At 41.2% G+C, this 19,930-nt stretch overlaps 1 protein-coding gene across 1 annotated transcript in view; it reads right to left on the minus strand.

The window, feature by feature from the left end:
- The window catches only part of galnt18b (UDP-N-acetyl-alpha-D-galactosamine:polypeptide N-acetylgalactosaminyltransferase 18b), an 80,580-nt gene extending 69,054 nt beyond the window's left edge, over nt 1-11,526 (minus strand). Inside the window, exon 1 of the mRNA XM_061246653.1 lies at nt 10,896-11,526. Coding sequence (XP_061102637.1) covers nt 10,896-11,133 — 238 coding nt within the window. The 5' untranslated portion in view covers nt 11,134-11,526. The remainder of the gene's footprint in view (nt 1-10,895) is intronic.
- Between the last annotated feature and the right edge of the window lie 8,404 nt (nt 11,527-19,930).

The following is a 19,930-nucleotide window of genomic DNA, read 5'->3' on the forward strand; positions in this document are numbered from 1 at the left end:
GGTATTGCAGCTCCTTCTAGGGGTTTGCAATAGATACAACACTAAGGTCCCCGACATAATAAAATAATAAAGACTTTTATTCTTCGTTCAAACACAGGACTCTGGGAGGGGGTCTCTGTGAACTGAATGAGAGTTTCTGGGTGAATATTGACAGGTGATTTACATGTATAATGCAGTTTGCTTCTTGCAGCAGGGAGGGTAGTATAGAGTCAATTATGCAGCATAAAACTATGTAATTAAACTTCAAGAAAAACCCTCTCACAACCTGGACTTTCAGTTAGGTTATTATGTAACCAATTATTTAAAGTAAAACCTTAGATGCTCATAAAAGAGACACAAAAAAACAATTACACCATGGCATGTATCTCAGCATATGCGAGAAAACAAATAGCATCTTTTGCCAAAAAAGAGCCCATATACACTGCTACACTGCTAATAATAAAGTTTACTCTTTATTATTAATAAAGACAATTGATAAACATAACATACCAATTATGGTATGATATAATTGGTGAGCACCGGACCATCTTGGAAAACAGCATAAGTCCATATGAAAACAGTAGAACATGTTGTCATGAATTCTCAGTTCTGCTCACACAGTGAACATAAAGTGATGAAAGAACAAAGCATCTTGGGAGTTAGCATCTCCCCCAGTGACCTACCTGCCAGATTTAATGCCAAAATTCTTGTGAACAAATCATTGGGCTTTGCTCTCAAATTATGGTTCAATGTCCTGGCTTAGAAACAAATAGTCCCAAAAGGATCTTGTTTCCCTTAGATTTTCAGGGACAGAAAAGTGTGATAGATTTATCTCACCAATTGCTGATGGTTTTGAGCATTCAGTCAGTACTTTTTACTGGTTATTATCATCATTTTTTCGGTGGAACATTTAAGTTTTTGCTGATATGATCTAGTGATGATATTATAATTCTTTTTTTGTCCGGCCAAACAGAGCATAAATTAGGAAAGTCATTTTGAATGTTGTGCGAATGGTTTTGAAAAAAAGAAAAGAAAAGCATTTTGTAAGCATTTTTTCCAGGGTAGATTTACAGAGTAAGGTTGTGGCCATAGCATACTGTATGGCACACACCAAATATAAATCACGGCACTGTGTTGCTGTCCATCCCTGAAAACGCCTGCCATAAAGTGAACAAAATACATTAAATATTCTAATAGCAAGTTGATCGCTGCAAAGGATGCTGAGAGTCATATAAAGTTATTTATGCCCCATGCGGCATTGCCCTCTATGAAGATGCATAAAAAATAAACAGACCAGCTGCTTTCATTCCCTTACTTTTGAGTTTACAGCACAGGAGTAATCTGTGGAGAAAAAAGCCTCCTGAGACCCAGGAGAGAAAAAAATGTAAGCATGGAAAATTTTTACCTAATGAAAGTCTCTTGGATGACAAAAACATGCAGTGAAAATATTTTGAAGTCTATATATTGTTTATTGAATGTCCCTTCAGCATAATCCAATAAATGGTACTAGTGATTAAGACCAGACTCTCTCTCCCTCTCTCCCTGAATCAGAATAACCCATCTCAAAATCATTAAAAAGCTGAAATAGAACAATGGCTTCTAATTGGCAGTATAAATAATAATTACAGACTTTCAAAAATCCAGCCAGATTGCAGGAGTAGAACCAATAGATGTGAGGGCTGATTGAGAAGAGCGTTTTGATTTTATTTGACTGAAAAGAGTAATTAGTATAAGAAATATCTCACCTATTTCTTAGAGCTCAACTTGGCACTACCTCGGGATATCCCATGGGTTTTGTGATGTACAGCATTAGAGCTTATTCAACCAAGATGGCACCAGGAGCTACTGACCTGGAACTCATCAGAGACTTTTTTTCATTTCAAGCTTAAACTACTGATTTTACTTAATTGCTTTTTAAAAATAATCTGGTTCACTTCTCTCACAGTAATTAAATATTTATTCCATTATCAGGACACAGCAAAATGACCATGAAGGTCTGCTTTATATTTCCCTGGTGCTGTGAGCTTTATTTTGGAATCATTAAAAGAGCATTTCCGTTCCCCCTCTCCCAAGATACACATACCAGCGCTGGTAAATGATGTGGGAAACTGTTGCAGGATTGTCGCAGCTCCAAACACCAGTACCCAGAAAAATCCATGATTTAAGGTTCATCCACAATGAACCTTGTATTAAGTCTATTTCCACTAACACTCCTTTAGTATGTGTGTGTGTGTGTGTGTGTGTGTGTGTGTGTGTGTGTGTGTATGCGCGCGTGTGCATGTGACTGAATATACCTATGTATGCACGGTTATGATTTGTGTGTTGACACATTTGTCTGTGTGTGCATGGAAGTGTTTTTTTTTTTTTTTTGTGGGGATACTTGTGTTTGTGTGTATGTGTGTGTTGTTACCTGATTAATAGTCTCTGTCCCCACGGCCAGGAGAAGCATCAGTATTGTGTCAGATAGACCTCAGCACAGTTACCAAGGGACCCATGAAGTCCAGCCATTAATCAGCCTGAGTGTGTGGGCCTCACACAAGCTGGGCACAGCCCCAAATTACCCAGATGAGCACAACCCCTTATCGATGACCCAGAATGGCAGCGAGGGCCCCTGAAACTTGAGGATGGTGCAGAAAAGATTTATCAGCAGAGCTCCTCCTGGTTTTCATTACAGTGGACACTTCCAAGGCCCTCCCCATCAAACCTGCAGCTGCAGAAGCAGTCACAGCGATGGAGTGAGGGCTGGGGGAGAGGGTCCATGAGGGATCGCTGCTGCACTGGAGCAGAGCTCCTGTTCTGCTGCTTCTGCTCCAGCACTGCATGCTCCTGTTCCCAACCCTGCTTCTGCCCCAGCACTATGCTCCTGTTCCCAACCCTGCTTCTGCCCCAGCACTATGCTCCTGTTCCCAACCCTGCTTCTGCCCCAGCACTGCGTGCTCCTGTTCCCAACCCTGCTTCTGCCCCAGCACTGCGTGCTCCTGTTCCCAACCCTGCTTCTGCCCCAGCACTATGCTCCTGTTCCCAACCCTGCTTCTGCCCCAGCACTGCGTGCTCCTGTTCCCAACCCTGCTTCTGCCCCAGCACTGCGTGCTCCTGTTCCCAACCCTGCTTCTGCCCCAGCACTATGCTCCTGTTCCCAACCCTGCTTCTGCCACAGCACTATGCTCCTGTTCCCAACCCTGCTTCTGCTCAGCCGCCAGTCTCTTTGGATGACAGTGTAACTGCCTAGTTCCAGTTCCACGTAATTAATTCTGAACAATTCAAAATTTGCTCTGGAGATAAATCTGGCCCTGACACTGAAACTTGTGTGAGCAGACTTTTCAGAGGAGACATTCTGATGTATTCTGAGGAAAGGGTACTTTCATTAAGCAATTTTGATGGGCTGATGAAGTTGTAACTCAAAGCAAATTCACAATCATCTGAAAGCACACAGCTTAGAATAGGTCAGCAAGTCAAAAATGTCAATACTGAATCAAAGCTCGCATCTTTGATATTCTTGGATGGAAAACCGGCAGGCTGAAACCTTCAGGCCTAAACACTATTCACACAAATAGAACTCATACAGTGGACAAAAATATTTTGACAAAAAAAATGCCTACCTTGCCTGAAGGGAACATTTCAATAACCTGAATCCCCTGAAGAGTCATAAATTAACTGTGTTAAAAATACCAGGGGCCAACTTAATCCTGTTTTTCAGTGTACTGTGACTCTCTGTCCAATCGTTCAAGCACACACCTTGACCTACAATGTTACCTACATATTGCAGTGACCTACAATGGGACTGCAATCAGCTACAGGTAACTATCCTGACTATACTAATAAATTAAAAGTTATTACTTATGTAGTGTTTATTATTTTCAAATACAACATTTGGAGTAGGGTACTTAGTGTGTACAGGTTTTAACACTTCTAACCCTTCATAAATGAACATGTACTACCTCGCCAGGAGTTTGCTGCAGAAGAACATCTGAGCTGAAATAAAGCAATTTGGAATAAATAATACAGCAGTCTTTTAAGATAACCTTATGGCAATTAGCAGAAGGAAGGAAACTCAAAATTACAAAAGTCCACGATCTAAAAACCCTGTCTTGTGAGTGTAATTACCTTTCTACGTGCTATAGTTTAAATACCAGTACATGACATCTTGCTTACCTCCCACTGTGTTGGGAGAATTGTACTATTCAGATTTGGAGATTTTAATTTAATGAAAATGAAATAAACATGAAATTTCAAAACAGAAACTCAACAAATTTCTTGTCACTAGAAAATAGGATACTGGTGCCCTTGTCATAAAAACTGAGCTCCAACTGCACCCCATCATATTCGCAAACATCTGCCTTTAAACCCACAGCAAGACCAGGCATGCTTCGGAAAGGGAGCTGATCCCAGGAAAGCAAGTGGTGAAAGCCATTACCGCAATGACTACCAAAGAAGAGCACGTGTGTGACAAACAGCCTCTTTCCAGATGAAAGGTACCAGATTTAACCGAGAAAGCCTGCATATACCTGGGTATTGGACCTGGCTGTGGGGTTCACTGGAGAAACTTATTTTTTTAAATGCAAGAGTGTTTTCATCACACACAGAAAAGCAGATACATGGAAACCACAGATAAAACACAAACAGATCAGAGGCCAAGGCCATTCATCTTTTCAAGATGATAGTGGTTCTTTCTGGGAGTTTCTGGTAAGAATAAACAAAGGAAATGGTGATTTCATCTCAGTGGTTTTGTCTGAATCATATGAGGGTAAAAGGATTTTTATAACCCCTATCTCTGTCATACGGTATCAACACGATGAGGGATAAAAAAGTCACACTAAGTCAATCTTATGGACTGACCAGTCAACTGAATTGAACTTAAAGACCAGAATAAACATACACTACTGACACAATCTTTATTATCGCTGATGTAAAGGTGAACATTAGACTGAAATAAACAGTGTTTGATATAAAGAAGGGCATAAACAAAATCAATCAATTTGCTAAAGACGCCAAAGACCGCAGGTCATTGAAAATGAAATGCATATAAAAAGGAAAGGAAAATTGAATTTTCAGAGACTTCATTCTGAAATGTATAGCTACAAATTCAGATTACCCTGCGGTACTGTATTGAGAATGGTGTTGCAAATGTAAGTAATTATTCCAATCAATAAAAGATGCAAATGTGTTAAAATTATAATGAACAAAATTACGAACAACATTCCATGCTTCTGAATTACATTTATTTGTTCATACAGCTTTCCAGAAATTTTACTGCTGCTTCTTCCTTTCAGCTACACTACATCTGCAAATAAGGAGTGTGGCAAATACAGTACATTCCCTGCAGGTGAAAATGAGGAGGAAAAGCAAAGCTTTTAGCTGGATAGCCCAGCTGCTTTAGGCTTCAGACTGAGGTGCATTGATGAGCCTCACAGCCGCAGATCGAATCCAGACCATGCCAGAGCTGACTGGCTGCTAGCATCACAGGGCCAAACGCAAATGTAAATCCATCGCCCAGCGAATGGGAGGGTTTAATAGGATACGCTTCTAGGTCGGGCTGCATGATATATCGTATACCTATCGTTATCGAGATATGAACATGCAAGACAAAAGACATACCGCCAAAGAAATGCTTGAACTGCGATGAACAGTATTTATTAAAATGTATGTGCTGCTAAATTGATTGGCTGTCCATGTGCAATTTGTTCATTAAAAGCATGTTGGAAAAAATGTATTCAATGTTTTTTATTCAGTGGGCATATGTCTATTTTAGCAGCTTACCTAAAGCAGACTGTGCACACTTCAATGTTTGTTTATGTATCGCAAGTCATATGGTCATTCTAATATTCAATAACATTATTGCATAACGCACATTTCCCTCATATTGTGCCGCCCTAGTTCTAGGGTTGCATTGCTATTTAACAAACCAGATCGGGTACCTGTAGATTGCAGTCAAAGCTGCATATGAAAGATCTTCCTCTGACTCCACTCTATGCAAGCTCAGCTGGAGTCTGTGATGTGAAAAGAACAGCGGGCGACACAATGTTTCAGAGTACTGTGGATGTCTACATGTTCCTGAATCAGCTGCGGGATTTGTACAATGTATGTTGGCTGCGATTGCAGACGATTGGCTATTCCAAATTTGGGTGGGAATTGGATATGCTCAGCCCCACGCCGGGTGCCAAATGATTATTATTATTATTTAAAAAATGTTTACATTTTCAAATACATTTTCAGGAATAGTAATATGTTAAGTCATTTATATTGTTTCTCCAGCTCACTGGTGGATTTAGCAACACTGTACCTCTTGTGTACTAATTTTATATTTTCTCTCTCCCTGTTTAGGGGTTGGCATAATTGGACTCCTCCGGTGGCCTGTGCTGGTTTTTCATCAGAAGTAAACACTCATCCTGGCTCAAAGGGTTTCTCAATTGATACAACAGCTTGATTTAATTAGAATGCTCTCTATATAACAGTGGATGAAGTAAAATTATCATCTCTCCACTGATTTAGAGCTGGTCAGCCCCACGGCCCTTTGCTCATTCAATCACAACAACAACAATCCACTTAGGAGCAATAAGTAACTCCTCCCCAGAGGAGCAATCAGCTATAAATTTCCACAGAAATCAGCAATCAGCCAGAGGGACACTGCCGTTTCCCCCGACAACAATTCAAACAGAAGACAAACCACACGAGGGTCTCAGTAAATGTATCATACATACTTGAAGACTGAGGGGCTTTGCAACTGCCATTTAAGTGAAATCTGCGCACTTCTCCACAGACACAGTTGTGGAATAAGCAAACCTGAGGTGTGTAAATCTGTGTCTTTTTGAAAAAAGAAACGCAACTGTAAGCTTGACACAAACTCCTGGGTTTGGCATATGGACAGATTGGCCAGACCTACCTATGGTACCGGACCAGCTGAGACAGTCTTGGTCTGACTCTGAGAGTAACTGTCCTGGAACTAAATCAGCAACTGGACTGGTTTATATGGAATTAAGGACATCCAGCAGGTCTTACATTTTCAGACCACTGTGACATCTTCCATTCTCAGTGACACTGCCATTGGAGAGGACCTTCTCAGTATCACTGTAAAAGCACATTTGGAGGTTTTCCCCACAAAATACAATTTCTCCCTTCAGTACCCAGCAAACCATGAGTCATATTGTATCATGTACCCAAATAAGCAAGTAATGGAATCAATGTGTTACATCATCAATGGATGCCATGCATATTAAGGGCTTTATACCCGCAGGCACAATTACATTGTTGATTTATTTGTGAACTAAATTTCATGTCTTCAGGTAAATCAACAGTAATTTACTAACACTCATATAATCAGTCACTTTTGCTCAACTTCTATGATAATACCAATGCATTTTCTAACATCATTACACCTGATACCGTTGCTTTTATGGGGAAGTGGTGTTCATAATGCAAGTGGGTGTGGGGTGTATTAAATGTATTCCTGGAAAGTTCATCTTACAAAACTTGAAATATCAAACCATGAAATATCATTACATTTGTAGTGTAAGTGATCTGTTTGGTTTGCCACTTACACTACAAGCACCAATAGTTCTTTTTTGAGAGTCTGGGGCATGCACATAGAGTAGTGAGGGGATTGTAATTGTAAAAATATAACAATTAGCCTGATACTGCTCTGTTTCAGGCATTGTTGGCAGCCTCCCAATCTGGAGGAGGCACTGATTTTATATCCCAAAATACTACGCTACCTTTTCAAACTGACTTTCATACTGAGAGGTCTGTGTGTGACCGTAGTATCAGTGCATGTGTGTATCTGTCCTTGTGCCATATGTATGCATGTAAATCAGGGTTTGTGTTTTTGTGCCTGTTGAAAAAGTCTCTCTCTCTCTCTCTCTCTCTCTCCCTCCGTCTCTCTCTCCCTCTCCCCGTCTCTCAATTCAATTGCAATTTGCTTATTGGCAGGACAACAACAGTCACATTGCCAAAGCAATACAATATTATACAGTACATACAAACACATGTATGAACACTGACAGTAAACATATTACAAGTAATAGTTTATTTTTCTAAGTTGTGAAGAACAAACAAATATATTATATTTAATAATAAAATGTAAAAAATAACAAAATAAATAATAATAATGCATTTAAAAAATATTTCAAATAGATAAACAAAATGGCAATTGTAAGTAACATTAACATTAATTCAAATACATATATTACATGTAGAGAGCAGAGACCTTCTCTGAATATTATTGAGACATGGTCTCCAATATAATAATATTTATATTTTTAAAGATGATATTTTATTTTTATATTTATTCTCTCTCTCTCTCTCTCTCTCTCTCTCTCTCTCTCTCATGGCACCAAAATTATGCATTAATGCAAGCAGAAATGCACTGCTTTCGGAAACAGGGGGAAAAGAGTGCATTTGTGTAAAGGAAGTAGACAATAGCAAGCAAACAGGAACGTGAATGTACTACACCTGTACTATAACAGTATACGGTGATACTGCTGAAACTTGAATCTCCATTCAGTGGTAATAGAATAACATATTTCACCAGTAATACTGTAAACAAAGTGAATGTTTAATAAACATTAAAAATTAACTTTGATAAACTAAATTTGTACAAGAGAATATCGTGTCTCTTACCAAAAATATTTTTTGAAATGCACTGTACTGTATATTCATTATTTCTGCTTTAAATGTCTTCTGCTTTACCCAATATCAGAGTACAGACTTTTATTACAGATTTATTTTCCATAAGCAGCATTTAGTAAATTACTATTCAATTTAAGTGCCAATAGGGCCAGATGCAGGCACGGGTCAGCACCCCAACTCAGCGCAGCTTCTAAGGGCGGTACAAATGAGCTTGCTATGAGGCCATGTAATGTACTACAGCAAAGCTGCAAGCCAACAACCTCTCACTGCGTATAAATAAAACCTTCCGGCAAGGAGGCCAGCTGCACTTTAAAGACGTCACATGAGTTAGACTGCACCTCTGAAGCCGTTACATGTCTGAAATGCATGTGACATCACAGGCAGCACAATCCCTCCCATCCTACCATTTTCCTCAATGGTGCCAACGAGGATGGAAAGATTTTGTGTACAATACTGTAAATCACAGCCTGCATTCAGTGAACATTTTTACAGTATATACAAAATGTGTACTGTACCCCATGATGTCACTCATCTGCTCTTTACCTCCCAGTGGGTCCTCACTGTCCTAAAGCACTAAGAGAGGAACTCAGTAAGGTTGCTCAGACTGAGCCAGCATGGGCTTATTACGCCACTGTCTCTGGTGGAACATTTACACATGAAGTACACTGCCAAGCACTACAATTATAACCATTGATAAAAATGTATCATTCCTGTACCATTACACATCTGCATAACACGTGTGCCCAACTCCCCACTTGTCTTTCACAGAAGTTAAACCTAATTTGGATAACAGCTTGTTTGCACACAGCTCATTACAACTGAGAGAATGCTACTGTATTTATGTCTGGAGTCTGTGAACAACAGAATACTGAATGGGCAATGTATTTTCTGTAGCCTATATAGTCAGACTGCGTTGCCCATACGGGGTGATTCTTTCCAGGCCAGACAGCAATAATACACAGATATAAAGGTAGTACTGTTTCAGAGCATTGCCACTGAATCAGATGGTACCAGTCTGGAGGATTTATACTAGACACAAAAGATCTTTCCTAGCCGACCAGTCCAAAGTCCTCAGAATCCTCGGAAAATCCTGCCATTGTCTCAGAATGAGGTAATTTTCGTTCTTCCGATTTTGTGTTCAAACTGACTCAACAGAGCAAGTTCAAACACATACCACCGTTTCTAAAGGAATGTTTTGGTAATAACAAAAAGTGGAGAATTAGATTAGACCCGTTTTCTTCTTGATCTTTCTTACAGTTCGAATAGAATTCCTCTCACTCGTAGCAGGTTGATTTGTGTTAATCTGGTCATCCGATTAAAATAGAACATGTCCGTGCTCTATCATTATATTGTAACACAGTTTGCTAACATCAGTGTGTACCAAGCTGTGCCCGGGGAGATTCCTAACACGTGTGCTCTGGAACGTGTCCTCGTACTTTTCTCCATGCATAGCCCTGTTAGTCTTATTAATGTTTAATTATGTCCCGTTTAAATTTCATTCAGGGGCAACGTTCTAGGTTTTACTGCACGTGTTGTTCGGGGGTCTTTTGTGTGCGCTGAAAATTCATACAATTTTCATGAATTTGTACACCCAGGACTGTGCCTGGTTTAAGTTTTAACGACGTTTATTTTGCAGTAAATCTATGTTATTTCAACAAGCAGGCGTAAACGTGTCGTGGTTTCTCTCCTTTAAGTCGCTTCGAAAGCTTTGACCTGCGAAATGTCTTGAGAAAACGGAAGAGATTGGATCGGGTTATAGGGGTATTACATTTCTGACATAGCCAGCTTAATGCAGTAGGCTATTTCTGTTTTGGAGGGGTTTTCTTCTCACATTAACAGATTAATGCGCGCATAAACACATGTCTGCGAAGAACCTGCAGTAAATGGAAATCAGAATAGCATGTTTCTGTAGAAAAATGTCAACGTGCAGTAAATCATATGCCTTATGGAACATTATACACCGGGATTCACTGATTCGTACAAGCGACTCATTCTCAATATCTGTAACACTGATCATAACATTTATCTCTCATGCATACCAAATTACTATTGTCCATAAGCAATCAGCAAAGATAATGTAAGCATTTAACATCAAAAAGAACAACAGGAATCGCACATAAGTAGAAATAATACACATTTGAACTGACTGCACAATGTATCGAAAAGTACGCATGTGTGGCTATTTTCAAAAGAATCGACCGCGAAGCTATACGTTTAAAAACAATAGGTACAGAATATGCACACAGGTCCTACACGAAATATTTATCAAAAATAAAATTGTATTAAATCTGTACCTTGTATGTGTTGGTTGACTACATTCTCGAGGCGATCAAGTCTTTCTATAATCCTCAAAGTTTCCCCCTTGTTGTCCTCCTCTAACTTTTTCTCCGGGACAGGTTCTGGAACTTTGATGTACACATTCGCGATGTAATTAGTGACCCATCCTACGTACAGCAGACACACGATATTGGTCATGCCACTCAGGATCACACATGTAGACACCAGAGTTTTTGTTCTCCTGGTGCAAGCCATTCCTACATCCCTCCATATAGCCCACTGAATTTGAGACACCAGAGAACAAGTGCGGCAGGTCCACCTCAATTACAACCTTGTGTCAATTGAAAGTTACTTCGTAGCTTGATTAAAATATCGCATCCGCACTCTGGAATCCGGCACTAAAAAGGCGTTGCGACTACAGTCTCCGCTTGTGTTCGTTTCTGACCTTGCTGTGGTACGTTCCCCGTTATGTATAAGGATGCAATTCGTTCAATTCAAACCGCGGCAAGTGGGAATAACTTTTCAGCTCCCAAATGCCTTTCGTGTCATTCCAAGGCAATAAGACAGACTAAAATTAGACGGCTCGGCGGAGCTGAAACCTGGACACCCCTACAGAATTGATGGCGAATGAGACGCGTCCGTCGAGCAGCGCGCTTCGTCTTCAATTGGATAGCGGTCCAATTAAAAGGAGGTTTGCTTTCTGCTCGTTCCTTTTGAGTTGGGAATACTTCCTCGATAGAGTTGTAGGCTATTTGTTGAAAGACTGTCAAAAGCGTGCGGAAGAACGTATGCTATCCACGTTCGACAAAACAGAAGGGTTCAGACCGCGCTTTTGCACACAAGTTTGCTGTCTGGCTCCTTTCAATGTCCGCAGGGTTTCCGTGAATCCTGCAGCGGAAATCACCGCGGGCACCATGATTAACTTGGAATGTGTGACATTTACAAAATACATACACCCCTGCTATTCAACACCACGGAATCAGCCTGCATGTTAATAAGTGCTTTCTGTAGGCTTTTTTTGTGTGAACATCTTCACTTAACTAAAACGGAGTGGTAACATGTACAGTATAGGCTATGTTCTATTGGGTTAAATTGAGATAATTTTCTAGTTTAGTAGATGTAAAAATAAACACCAGTTTAAAACTTTCGTCTAGGCTATAGAAAGATTTTTAAAGGTCCTGTGTACTGGACCAGCTGAATATTAATTGTGTATTTTGTGGATCAGTCCCTTAAATTAAAAAACGTCAAACTAGCCTTACTAGCCTACTATACGCTACCGCGTTCAGCATTTAAGATGAGAAGAGCATCGTCCTTACAAACTGGCATAAGCACTGGGTTAATAATTTTGCTTTTGCCGATACATTGCTGTGTACAGAGTGCGTAATGCGTGCCCGGTGAATGAATGAAATATACAATCAATTATATTTACAACAGTTTTTTTTTATTACGTTTGATGGTTACGAACATATAATTGCCAGACGAAGCTTATAATAATTAGACCATGTATCTCAAAACGAGTACGTAGTCATAATTTCGCACTAAGATTTCTGCACGCAGTAATGCAATGTAATCAATTGTGCAACTTCCCAACATACTGTAAGAATGATGTTTCCTAGGATTTCAGAAATGTATATCGACCAAATCTAGGAATATGTTTTCTCTCCTTCATGTTATAACTCATGTATGACTTTTCAGGTTTGAAGTGTTGGAAAGTGAGTGACTGCAGTACTTACTTAAGCCACACGGTAGAGACACTGGAATTTAAGATGCACGGAGCTGATTTTTAAGCATTGGATAAAGTACTTAGCAAAACAATTCTTCAACATTCCCGCACAAGGAAATAACTTGACATGTAAAGTAACAAATATAGAAAATACTGTATCACCTTAATAATTGTTTTTATTGTAGGCAGGCGCATTCGTTCTTTTATTTACAAGTGTCCACCTGTCCGATTTAGGGAACACCTTAATTATGTCCATATAACCTACTCAGTGTTTCTTGGAAACTCCCCATTCACTGTAGTTTCATACTTTTCATTCCAATTTGAGTGCTTTAATAATGATGATAATAATAAATCTGTTTACCGTGCATGGGAGCCTCTTTCCTCTCACTACATAAGATATAGTGTTGTAAAGCATTGGACTACTTTTATAAACCTTTTGAGTATTTGTTCAAATGTTTATACTCTCCACACAGTAGTTGCCACAGTAGATGTAAGTTAAAAACACTGACGCAGATAGCTACAACTGTGAATGATGAAAGGTGAATGAACTGGAATGTTAAACAAGCTGATTTGCTTGTTGTTTGTTGTAGTCATTTTCCGTAGCTTAATTTGCTGTATCCATTTGTATATTTGCAGTTTGATGTATACAGGGATCTGTGTGTGTGGAAGCCACAAATGAGAATTAAGAATTAAGCTCATAAACCTCACAGTCATCCCCAGTAAAAGTATTGCGGGCGACATGGCTCAGGCAGTAAGAGCAGTCGTCTGGCAGTCGGAGGGTTGCCAGTTCGATCCCCTGCCCGGGCTGTGTCGAAGTGTCCCTGAGCAAGACGCCTAACCCCCAAATGCTCCTGACGAGCTGGTCGGTGCCTTGCATGGCAGCCAATTGCTGTTGGTGTGTGAGTGTGTGTATGAATGGGTGAATGAGAAACAGTGCTTTGGATAAAGGTGCTATATAAATGCCAGCCATTTATATTGTATTGTATTTACTTACAAGATATTACAAATTAACCCTTAAGCACTTAGCATGTGGTCTCCATTGTAATATATGATATGATCTCGGGCTTGTGTTGAGGGTGCAAGCTGCAACCATTGGTCAGTCCGCCAAGACCACGGGGTATTCTAGGCAGTTCTGATGTTAGCGGGATAGGGTCAGGCTCTGCATGTGGAACAATAGCGATTGGGAAGGCATTTCACGCCACGGCTGGTATAGTTGCCGTGACGACTCACTGCGCTTATGCAGTGCACAGCTGTCTCTCTCTTCTATACACTTTGAGCAGGTGACAGGTGCCATCGCCAGGAGAAAAAAAACACCACTGCTGTACGCCGAACTTTCCATAAGTTGACCCAAAGATCATTTCAGACAACAGCCTTTCGTGCTGACAGAAGTGCCTGCAGGCAAACTTGATTGGCTATTGGTTTGAATGCAGAGCAGTTTTCTGACTAGAGACCTTCACTGCACAGCTCATGTGTAGACTGCACATTTCTGTAAACCGCATTCTCGCTTGAGAAAACTGGGTTGGGAAGTAGGCCATGCTATTCTGCAAGATAAAATGGAGGACAGGAGGGCAGGGGGTCTAGTCAATGTTCACGTCAGAGGATGAAGAATAGTTTATGAAGCAAGGCAAGAAATGCATCTGTTGCAAAATGTCGGAAAACATCTTTGTGATGCTATGCTCCGTGATGGGAATGCGCCTCTCACACCTTAGTTTAAACTGTCTGGAATTTTTTGTTTTACATGGGCTGAATCCACCAGCTTTGATAGAATCTCTCTTTTGCTTGCTCCGCACTAAATCAGGGCATCTAGTGTCAAAAGGAGTAACTGTATTTTTAACAAAAGTCAGCATATGATGTATTTAATATACTGAAATTTAAAATGATGAAGACAAGACAGAAAATGTGTATCAATAGTCACTTTAATTTGATGTATCCCTCATGTGCAGCATAAACAAATACTTACGCCTCCCCCATAGGGGGCGGCTTATTCCAATCGTTGGGTTTCTTTCTACATTTATTTCCCGCAGGATTTATATGCATCATCAGAATCCATGTCCACCCACTAGTCCGAAACCTCTCTAAAAATGTCTTTTTTTATTATCATTTTTTCTTCTGGCTGGTTAATATTGTGGCGACGGAATCTCAGAAACCGCAGGGTCCTGGAACTAGTCCTTGTACATCAGAGATGTATACTTACTGAATGGAAGTACCTCAATACAAATGATACAAAACTAGGCCTTCTTCAATGTTGGTAATTTGAATGATACAAAACTTTTGTTTTGAATAGCCACATAAACACAGTAGAAATTAGGTAAGCGGCCAAGGTCATATGGCCAATTGAAAAAGAGGTGCGACAAAAAAATGTAACTTCTTTGGGCTAAATATAAAATAGTCTGTATATACTCATGTTTTGCACTAAATCTATGCCATAGTGCAAGTAGGTGAAATGCATATAGCCTGGTTATTCAATCTGGACATAAACAGATGGATTTCAACTTAATGGCCTAGCATAATTTACCCTTCTCAGTGTCCCAACATATCTACATATTTATAAGGCATAGTTCTCCTGTGGTGAGTCATGGTCTGCTATATAAAAGCGACTTATATTGAAATTGGAATTGCAGTGCATTGGGAATAAAAACAAACCGAGGCAGTGGAAGGGCAGGTGGGGGGAGGCATTTTACCTGATCGCCCAGCGATCATAATTTCTAGTTTACTATAATTTTGGTGATTCATGAAGTCCAGAGAATAGACTAAACGTTTCTTTGCATGGTTCATTAAGGAGCATGGTATAGCACCGAGGAGCAGTGAACAAATCCCTCCTTTACTGTAAATACTGAAAATCTCTGAGCTGCAAGACCTGCTCTACAGTTATTACAGCACAGTAATAACTTCCTGTATTCATTTACCTCTTAAGATTCAGATTGAAGTCTTAAATTTGAGCAGCAGTGATACAGGAGCCATGTTCAGTGGTGTCTGAGGAATGCCTTTTTTTTCGGTTCTCACAATGTGTGAGTCATTTCTCTTTCCTGGTGAACAGCATGGATTATTTGTTCCTCTCCTTACAAACCCAGAGGCCTGCCAAGAGCCCTTTTGAATTATAATTACTGATATCAATCATGGCGTTAACATCCGAATCGTATCGGCGAGGTGTTGGTGAGGTATCTCGCCGTGTCCCGGTCTGGGCTCCTCGGTCCTCCCTCTCCCTCCGAAAAGCATGATTTATCGTTTGTGTCTTCTCAGCGCAGGCTAAAGGACAGAGAGGTGTGACGGCTGCTTCACCTGCTGAAGAGATGTTTGCTGTTTGCATGCTGAATGTGGGCCGGCACTCTGCAGGTGTTCTGCAGTCATTCTAAACACCCTCACAATCAGATCAGTGCTGGGGTGTACTGGGGGTAAACATGAGCGGGTGATGCAGCTGACATTGATTTTGATGGTCACACACTCCTCATCGGTGCGGCGAGACACACACACATACATACGCACACACACACACACACACACACACACACACACACACACACACACGCCCAAACACAAGCGACTCCTCAACACACATACTAATTACCACATACCTAACGACCACAGTCTTTTCTTTTGTTATTGTAAAGCAAATGGGTTTTAGATCCATTCATCAGATCAGACTTTAATTTTGAAGCACGGTTCGTAATAGAAAATGGATTTTTCTCCCGTTCAGTGAGAGCTATAAGCTGTGGCTGTGGGAGATGGGATGAGATATTCGGTGAAGTGCCACCGTGAAGCACCGGTAGCTTACACCATTTTCCTTAATCAAGGCGTTCTGGTGGGAGGGGGTTTGTGATGCAGCAAATCAATGGGGAACTAAGAGCTAATTCTCACATCTGCTAAAATAAACCTGGTACTGTGGCGGATGTGTGAGTTCTGGACTTAATCCGCAGCATTATCCATGCAACATCAATGCTAACCCGCTCAAACTGAGACTCTTCCCTCACAGACACAGAAGTTTCATAGTTACCATGGGTGCCCCCCAATGTTGTTCATACATACATACTATGCCACACATTTTCCTGATCAATGGTAATTTTTCACATTACATTTGTTTCCACTTGCAGCTCCCCTATACCTCATCTCCTACCTCTAGTACCCTATGCCCTATCTCATATTCCCTACCCCTCTATCCATTATACCCACTCCTAGTACCCTATGCCCTATCTCATATTCCCTACCCCTCTATCCATTATACCCACTCCTAGTACCCTATGCCCTATCTCATGTTCCCTATCCCTCTATCCATTATACCCACTCCTAGTACCCTATGCCCTATCTCATATTCCCTACCCCTCTATCCATTATACCCACCCCTAGTACCCTATGCCCTATTCCATGTCCTCTGTTCTCTATCCGAAATCTCCTGTTCGTCATCTATTATTCATTATACTCACTCACTAACTTTGCGGTTATAGGTTCAATGGCCCTGCCATTGTAGCCCTGGGCAAGGTACTTAACCTGAATTGCTTCAGTAAACATCTTGTTGTTTAAATGGATTGTATATAACTCTGGATAAGAGTGCTTGCAAAATGGCTACATGTAAATGTAAATATCACAAAGTATAAAGTTAACTACTGACTATAACCGTAAGGATGTTTGTTTTTCCTTCAGATGAAGAGATTAATGTTGTCCTCTGAGGCTTGTGTCCTGCTGTTGGAGCTTCCCCGAGTGTCACATTCTGAAAGGAGAAAAGCGATAGGGCAGAAAAAGAGGTGGCAGCAATCCTACAGAAACCTGCTGTTCAGCTGCCTTGAGAAGAGCTGGATGACATCTTCTTAGACCAATGCTATTGGTGAGCCACCATGACCCTGACTCGGATCAAGTGGCATAAGAAAATGGATGGATATGTATTGGTGAGTGACAAGTCTGGTTTGGGAAGCAGTGGTTGAGTTTACTTGCGTGCAGCCCATTTCCAGCACTGCCACAACCTAAAGATGAAGGTTCCAGGGATACAGCTCTGCTTGCTGAGGTTGAAATGGCAGCACATCTCAGTGGTTTAATAAACCTCTCTGCTGTGACACATAGGAACTCAATGTGTGAACAGGCTCAGGCTAAGCCCTGACATTTCATACAGGAAGACTGCTTCATTCACCAGTCCCTGCCCTGCATACGTTTCAAGAGTTTGCCATTTTCTTGATCGCCAGCTGGCCAGAGGCTTGAAAGAGAGCCATCAGTGCTGTTGAACAGAGCTGAGAAATATGACTGCTTCTCTTCCTCACAAATCTTCTTGTCTTTGTGCGCAGTAGCAAATAAGGCAGCTAATTATGACAAATCCACACAGATGAATGTAAAGAACACATTAACAGTGCAGAGAAGAGACGTGTTACTTCATTAGTCTTCCTAGAAGCTTCTGCCCCCCAACCCCCCTTTTTCTGTCTCTCTCTCAGTTTCTCCAGACAGGGTACGGCAGAAAAACACGCCCAAAGCGTTCATAATGCAGCGCTCCCATCTCACCGATTCTAATGAATTATAAAGGCTGTCTACAGCTGCCTATTCCCCCCACACCCCCCCAACCCTGCTTCGGATGCTGTATGCAGGACACGGGCTCTAGCATCTAACTCCACGTTTTACTGCTCCAAGCAAAGGAGCCATCTCATTAACAGGAAAAAATAGCACACAAATAAGGATGGTCCTTCTGCTGCCTCGAAGGATGCCGGGAAGGCCTTTTGTTTCACATTCGCAAAGAACAGGAGCCATAAATTAGAGGCCACTCATAACAAGGCAGAAAATTATGCATAAAGGATAGCGTGGAGTGTATCGGTAGTCAGGCTCAGAAGGCAGAACACTTTCCTCTCTGTGGCTGGGGCAGTACCTCGCTGCTGTGTGGGTCAGTTTGACCCAGCGCGAGGATGCCTGTCTGGGTCTGTTTGACTCAGACAAGGATGCCTGTACGGGTCTGTTTGACCCAGCGTGAGGATGCCTTGTGTGGGTCTGTTTGACCCAGCGCAAGGATGCCTGTGTGGGTCTGTTTGACCCAGCGAGAGGATGCCTGTGTGGGTCTGTTTGACCCAGCGAGAGGATGCCTGTGTGGGTCTGTTTGACCCAGCGAGAGGAAGCCTTCTGTGGATCTATTTGACCCAGCGCAAGGATGCCTGTGTGGGTCTGTTTGACCCAGCGCAAGGATGCCTGCGCGGGCTGTGGGGAATAAGGGCAGAGCTTCTGAAAGGCCAAAGCGCTGATGGCTGAATGCCTTGTTGTCTCTTGCAGTAAGATGGATTTGCAGTCATGATCCAGCAGACTGAGCAATGCATCAGAGAGAGAAGGAACACATACACCATGTGGGTGCACGCACACACACACACACTTGCATGCGCATGCGCACCCATCACACACACACTTGCACAAATGCATGAACAAATGCCCACACAGATACACAAACAGACCCATGCACAGATATGTGCAAATGCATGTGTGCAGACATGTACTGGCTTAAAGGAGCACTGTCATGCTTTTTTCAGTTCAGCGTATTTGGATTAAATGCTTAAATTATGTGTGTAGGCATAAAATCACCGTCAGTGTTGCCATTTCCTGAATATGGGGCAAAACTTCATTCTGTATTTTTTCAGCATTTTTCCAATTTTCCCATGAGGTCAACCTACATTGATTGCTCTTATGGTAAAAAATAAAACTCAAAGATTGAATAAACTATTGGAGGTATCTAATTGACACATCTTCCATTTCTCCAGCTCATTTCTTCACCAAATGTTGCATCTATACCCAGTCATCTGGGGATCTAGCTCTATTGCTCATGTTAATCAGGTGAAAACACTTATGTTTCTTCTAAATTGCTCAGAATAAGTGTCAGCTAAAGTAATGCAAGGCTCCTCTGGGGGAGTTACTTATTGCTCCCAAGTGGAGTTAAATTGACTGAATTGGCTCATGTGTGCCTCTTGGACATGCTACCTACCAACTGCCATATAGCAACACAAGCTACATCACGGTAAACTAATAAGCATTCTGTAGCAATGCGCTGATGTAAATGTGTAAATGCGCTGATGTAATCTATGTCAGATTTCATAATAGAACTAATTATGCTGTGTCGCTCAGCTACCTACTGTATCTTGTCCACCTGCTCCAGTAGAATATTATTTAAGCTGTATGTAGGTAGGGCCACATTTATTTATTTCTTTATTTTTAAAGAGAGGAAAAGTACAGGAGTGATGTAAAATGTTGTTCTTGATGTGTTGTACATGTAAAACCAGGGCTGGATCCAGGGAGTGGCTTCTGTAGACTGGTTGGATTATGGTTTGCATAGCAACAAGCACGCTGGCACCTTCACTTTGTCTTCTCCAGAATGAGCTATTT

The sequence above is a fragment of the Conger conger genome, chromosome 6 (genome assembly GCF_963514075.1).
Source record: "Conger conger chromosome 6, fConCon1.1, whole genome shotgun sequence".
NCBI classification, from domain to species: domain Eukaryota; kingdom Metazoa; phylum Chordata; class Actinopteri; order Anguilliformes; family Congridae; genus Conger; species Conger conger.